Source organism: Barbus barbus (genome assembly GCF_936440315.1).
Source record: "Barbus barbus genome assembly, chromosome: 36".
NCBI lineage: Eukaryota > Metazoa > Chordata > Actinopteri > Cypriniformes > Cyprinidae > Barbus > Barbus barbus.
The window spans coordinates 11022915-11029790 of NC_136714.1; the positions used below are offsets into that span (position 1 = coordinate 11022915).

The following is a 6876-nucleotide window of genomic DNA, read 5'->3' on the forward strand; positions in this document are numbered from 1 at the left end:
TATGGAGAAAAAAAAAAGGATATTAAAGAGCTTAAAACAAAAAGTTTATACACCAAGTTAAAACTGTCATTGATTACTTTTGAGTACATGCTCAAAAACGTGCATGTATTATTTCAGGACACACAGTGATTATACGCATTTGAGTCACTGGCACCACCTTGTGCTCAAAAACATAATTTCACAATATACAGACAAATTATTAATTAAAATCCTTTCTATAATCATGAGAACGGACTGGCTAAAATAAAGCCATTTTTAGGCCAATTGTGGTTGGTCTTTACAAGTTAATTGTTGGACCTTTGTTTTGATGTAAACATTTTTGTAATGACTTACAGCAAAAAAGACAAAACAATGTGCATAAAGCAGAAACAATACATTTGTGAATGTTTATTAGCCATGAGAAATCAAAGACAAACGAACAGAGGGGATTGCAACATCTACAATAATGAAAATTAAAATATGCATCTTGTGGAGCAGCCGGACAAGAAAACAAAAACATTTTCCAGTTTATTTTAAAAATCAGTTTCAACAAAGTTCTTTCTGCATTATAAAAAGTGGAGATGCAGCACCTCGTGCCATGCGAGGCCAGTGTTCTACAGTCTCTGAATGATATATCTGGAGGATATTTACAAGCATGACTAGTGGGGTAGAGGATAATCGCCATGACTTAAGCTCAACGGCTGACCCTTCACCTCAGGAATTGCAGGAAATGTAATACTGATTCCAACACTGAGGTTCAGAGTACAGGTGGGCAAGGAGTGAATCTGATTCTTCCCATAGTCATCGTCACAAAGAACAAAAACCAGAAGGCCTCAGCAAAATCGAGACGACCCAACACTCAAATAAATTCCTTCAGGAGCATCTACATGCCCCAGCCCCCTCCCATGCCATTCATGCCGACTGATCCGCGGCTGCCGCCATAATAACTGTTGTTCATTCCACCCTGGCTATCTGTAGAAGTACAGGAATAAATGTGTGAGAACCAGAAAAGTGAAAAAAAAAAAAAAAAAAAAAGGGTACAAAATTAAAACGCACTGTAGTCATTGTAGCCTCCCATGCTGGACTGGTTGCTGTATCCTCCAGTGTAGCCTCCACCCATCTGCTGCCCTCCATGTCCATAAGACGACTGGTTTCCTAAGAGAAAAAAATACATAAATTTATTTATTTTTCTGTCAATGAGCTCAAAAAAAATAAATAAATCAATGCAGTTCAAACAAGTTAACACCCCAAGGACAGATATGCGTTCTTGTTTAAGAAAAAAATTATTTTTTATTTTGTTCAATTTCACAGAAAACAAGACTTCATATCTTCAACTTGCATAAAGTAAACGTTGATTTAAGCATGTTTGATATTTGTATTGGAAAACAAAACAAAAACTACTTTCATTTATAAAAGCACCAAATTAAGACTCAAGCCCTGCAGAAACCCTGATTTTTGTGACATTAATATAACATCAGCTTCGTCACAATATTTATACTGTAAACTTACCCATTCCCCCCATCATCTGCCCTCCGTAGCCCCCATTACTGCCCCCTGCTGTTGAGTTTAAGAATAACTCAACATAACGGTGCTCTGAAATGAAAAAAAAAAAAAAAGGTTTAAAATTGGTAAAATTCTCGTATTTAATATCAATAACCAAAAACCTAACTTACGCATGTTTGCTTTATCCTTTGACATTGCAGCCACTGCATCTTCATGTGTCGCAAATTCCACATCAGCCTCACCGGTTACTCGCCCATCTGGACCAATCTCAATGTGCACACGCACCGGATTCAGAGGAGAGAAAAACTGCACAGAAAAGGTTGAACTTAAACACATTTTTGATATCCAAATGTAATAGATTTCAAAATGACCATAACTTTCATACAAAAATCATGTATATCAAACACCCCCAACTCACATTGTAGATGTCGGGTTCTGTTGCCCGGTAAGGCAGTCCCCTCATATGAACACAATGACCTGTGGTACTCTGAAAATTACCACCATCACCATAACGTCCATCTGACACTCCTATTAAAAAAAATAAATACACATGTAAAATGTAAAAAAAAAAAAAAAAAAAGCACATGCAGGATGGCTAAAGCACAAAAATGTGGCTCATTGGCAAAAGAAGCTGGTCTCACCTCCACCGTATCCTCCACGTCGCACCCGATCAAAGGATCCCCCACGACTCATGCCGTTGTAGCCACGGCCTCCTCCTCCGCTGGGTCGGTCATAAGGCCCAGGTCTCTGCATGCTCATGCCTTTACGTGGGGGTTCATAATGTGTCCGTACTTCAGCTCGGCTGCTCTTAAAGATCTCAATATACCTACAACCAAACAGATGAGAATTAAGGAGCAATGCAAGAACTCAACAAAACACTCCTGTTCAGAAGTAAAACAGACACCAAAAAAAAAAAAAAGTACTACCCCTGTGCTACACGTACAATATACATGCATTTGAGAGTTTGATATTAGCACATTTTTGACATCATCTTATTGTATACGTCTCCATTCTAGGGGTTTATAAAAAAAAAAAAAATTTGGTCCGTTTTAATTATATAATAAAAATAAATAAAATAATATATACCTTTAATATTTGACCCAAAAATGAAAATGTACTCGCCCTCAGGCATTCCAAGATGTAGATGAGTTTTGCTTACCAATGGATCCATCATTAGGCATTTTAACTTTAAATGGTCACTTCTGGCCAAAAATACGAGTCAGTCCACAATCCATAACACTTCCTCCACTAAAACAATCCATTCCTCGTTGTTCTCTCACATCAAAATCCATTGACATTTATTTAAAAGTTTTCAGTGCTTAATCTGTGCATATTTCTCTCCTGATTGAGACAGCTTTTTTTAACTGGAGGAAACAATATTATGGATAGAGGAATGGTTTGAAGTTAAAAACACCTTAACGATGGATTTAACAGACAGCCCTGTACTTCAGTAGACGTTAGTTGATGGACTGGACTTGTGTGGATTATTGTGATGTTTTTATCTGCTGTTTGGGCTCTCATTCTGATGGCACCCATTCACTGCAGAGAATCCATTGGTGAATGCTAAATTTCTCCAAATCTGTTCTAATGAAGAAACAACCCCATCTACATCTTGGATGCCCTGAAGGCGATTAAATGTTCAGAAAATATAAATTTTTGGGTGAACTATTCCTTAAATAATATCTTTGCTGTATCCGTTTGCTGTGCCATCCATGCATTAAACTCTAACGTTTACTTCAGTATGACAGCAAATATCGACCCGTTACACAATCCAGTCTAAAGTGGCATTCAAACTGGCTGCTGCAAGGCCCTTGTTTGCATGCTTAAGAATAAGAAGTCCCATGATGCCCAAGTGCACCATTGCTACAAACTAAATATGCATTCAGCCCTTTTGAATCCAGACATTTTCATGACAAATAAAAACACATAGGAAAACAAAACAGCAGGAGTCCATCAAGGCCCTGGGAGCCCTCTGGTAAAGACGTGTGCGTGTCCGTGTGAAAGTTCATGTTGCATACCACTTTGAATGTTTACTGTAGTAGGTGTTTACCACATGAAAAACAGCTTAACCATCCAACCATCCATCCCCACCTGTGCCCTATTCTTTCCTTGTGTTTCTTTAGAGCCTTTTCAGCTATTTCCTGTGAAGCAAACTGCACGAAGGCCTCCCCCGTACTCCTCCCCTGGAAGTCCACCGGCAATGTTATCCCATTTGGCACGATTTCCAACCCTTCAACCCAAGGACAGATAACCCCAACGGGGACATATTAAATAAATCACATTCCCATTTACAAAGTTTGTTTTGTTCTTTTCTTGAATGAAAATAAGAAATCAAAACAAAACAAAACAAGCATGTTGCATGAAGCCTACTGGGAGAGTTCCACCACTTGGGTAAATGGCAGACACGTGGGCAAGCATTCCACTAACTTTGCTTAGAGCTGATGATAAAGTGGCCATCCCAAAAGTTGGTGGCTAACAAAGTAATATTCCTAATGTAGCAGAATAATTTAGGGCAACAGTGCTGGATTAACTGATGAATTAATGTGTCAAATTATTCTAGCAACCATGGGAATGCTAGAATTCCCCTCAATGAGGACTTCGCTTGGCCATTACTTCTCCTGATGACTATGTGAAGGGCTACAGGGAAGAGTTTGAAAATACCTGAGAAAAACTGCACAATTTCTTCCTTGCTACATCCAAAAGGCAGGCCGCGCAATCTGACCAGTCCATCTCCCTCAGTCTCTGGACAGTTTGGACCGGTGTGCTTCATAACCCAGTCCATTTCCACATTGTTTGATTTGAATACTGAGAATAAGAACAGAAAGAGGACAATTCAAACTGTGAGGTAGTGCTCCGATTTATGTTTTTTAAGAAGCCTTTTATACTTAACAAGGCTGCATTTACTTGATCAAAAAAATACAATAAAACTGTAGTGTTGTGAAATATTATTACAGTTTGAAGTTATTATTTTATTTGAATACATTTTAAAAGTGTAATTTTTTTAGCAGCCAATACTCCAGTATCACATGATCCCTCAGAAATCAACATTTGGTTTGATGATTATGATAAATATAATGTGTCCAAGCTGAATAAATGCATTCATTTCTTGACCCCAAATTTCTAAATGGTAGCACGCACAAAAACTTCGTACCTTCCACATATCTATGCCCCATTGTTTCTCGGTCTTTTTTGATGGCAATTTTCAGGTCTTCCTCTGACTCCAACTCCACAAATGCTTCTCCACTTGGTCTGCCTTCTCGTGTGTATGTAAAGTGGATGGCTGTTCCATTGTTGCCAATTTTGCTGCCTGAAAAGAGAAATTTCAACTTCTGTTAACTTTAAAGCTAAAAATACTCAAGAGTATTATGAGGATCGGTATGTAGACTCCACATGGTTACCTGAAAAAAACCTGGACACTTCTTCTAGAGAGCACGACCAAGGCAAACCCCGAACACGGACGACAAATCCTTCATCATCAGCCATGATATCACAATGAATCTGCTTTCAAGCTAGAGAAAAAATGTTCATACACCGCTAACGCATTACTGATAAAGAAAACAAAACAACTGAAGTCAAATGACTGCAAGCACACGGACTATTTATTGTCTTTATATTAGTGATTTCCACTCCAAGCTTTACTGGTAGCTGGCGCAGAAACCGCTTTAAATATATAACATTATTAAACTGACTAATGTTTACTATGCACCAGCATCTTCTGACTCTCTTATGAAGGCGCCTCTACACGGCCAGCACTGAAACAAAGAGCGCGAGCAGGCCTCTGAAGGCCGGCAGCTTCACAACAATCACTACTTTAACGCAAACAGGAATTGAGCCTGTCAAACTATTCAACTGCACATTGTGAATATTAATTTTTAGAAAACGAATAACGCAAATGATACCTTGATATAATTGGTATTTTCTCTGCTCGGCGTGGTCACGTTTGAACGTTTTTCTGCTTCTCATTCAGCGCAGAACATGACAACTTCCGGTGAGTTTCCACGCCCACTTCCGCATTCGGAACCATCGTGTTGCTTCTGAAATAAAACTGTAATTTATTTTGCCAAAATATTATTGTTTTGGGGTTATTATTGTGTATATGTCAGTGTATTACTCCACATTACTGTATTTGATATGCTATTATACATGACTAAAAGTTTCACATTAAGATACGGCATATCAAAGGGCACCTAAAACAGTGCATGTTTAAAAAAGCAAAGAAACGTGCTTTTTAAAAAATATATACAATTGCTTACTAGTTATTTTATTCGTGTAATATTTATTATATATTGTAACCAATAACAGTAACGTTATATCATTCCCAGAATTTATGCAGAAAGATAAGTTTGGAGGATGCGGGCATCGATCCCGCTACCTCTCGCATGCTAAGCGAGCGCTCTACCATCTGAGCTAATCCCCCACTGATGAAGTACACTACTAAACACTCTAGTACATACTTCATTCATATTAGTGTTCGATAAATCGTAGAGACAATACAATTCGCGACTAATAACAAACCATAATAAATAATTCGGCAATTCAAAACAACTAACATAGTTCGTTCTGAATTAATGTATCAGAATAAATATATTTTATTCTTTTCACTTCCGGTAAGAATCAACCAGTCAAAATAAAAGCTACAAAAAATAAAAATACAAATAATTTTATTTATAAAAAATAAAAACTGTTTGTTTATAAACCAACTCATTACTTCTTCGTATTAATATTTTTAGTTTATAACAAATTAGTTTCTTCGCTGCGGTAAAATCGCTTTTCTTAGCATATAATATTGAAATAAAATTATCCAAAGTAAACATTTGCTTGCACTGGTGTTTCCAAAATAATTATTATTATTATTATTTTTTTTTTTACTTTTCTTTTTAATTCACAGCACATGGAACATTTTTGTAATCAATGCCACAAGAACAAGAGATATTACTATTAACAACATTAGCTGCCAAATGTAATGTTTTAAAAACATTGAAATTAAGTAATTTTATTTTATCCAGCACTTTGTTTTGGTTTTAGTTGGTTCATAAAAGTTTATGTATAATTTAAAGTCATTTGTAAAATGAAATAATTTTGTTTTGGAAGCTATCCACTTGTTTTTATGTACATGGTATTTTCTAAATAAAACAAATAACTGCATAATGGATTGTTATTTATGTTTCAAAAATTGCCTTACATGGGACTAAAATACACACCAGGAAGAAACTTTCATTCACAACTGAATTTTGTAAGCAGAAGTAATAACATACCAATACGAAGTATTATTATTGATATTATTAAATTACAAACAGCATGTCATTCAATCACATTCATATACCTTCCAGTTCCCAAATATTAGGAAAACGTACTTCATATAGGTGCATGCCAGCGCAAAATGTTGGTCAAAAT

At 36.6% G+C, this 6876-nt stretch overlaps 1 protein-coding gene across 1 annotated transcript; it reads right to left on the reverse strand.

Annotated features, from left to right (window-relative positions):
- Positions 1-359: 359 nt before the first annotated feature.
- On the reverse strand, positions 360-5486 carry LOC306856183 (heterogeneous nuclear ribonucleoprotein H2-like). The gene is made up of 11 exons (XM_079395267.1): positions 5382-5486; positions 4881-4991; positions 4634-4789; positions 4144-4287; positions 3574-3712; positions 2124-2308; positions 1901-2010; positions 1653-1788; positions 1489-1572; positions 1036-1134; positions 360-951 (listed from the first exon to the last, which is right to left on the reverse strand). Exons 2-11 carry the CDS (start codon positions 4963-4965, stop codon positions 863-865), a joined length of 1227 nt encoding a protein of 408 aa, XP_079251393.1. The 5' UTR covers positions 4966-4991; positions 5382-5486; the 3' UTR covers positions 360-862.
- Between the last annotated feature and the right edge of the window lie 1390 nt (positions 5487-6876).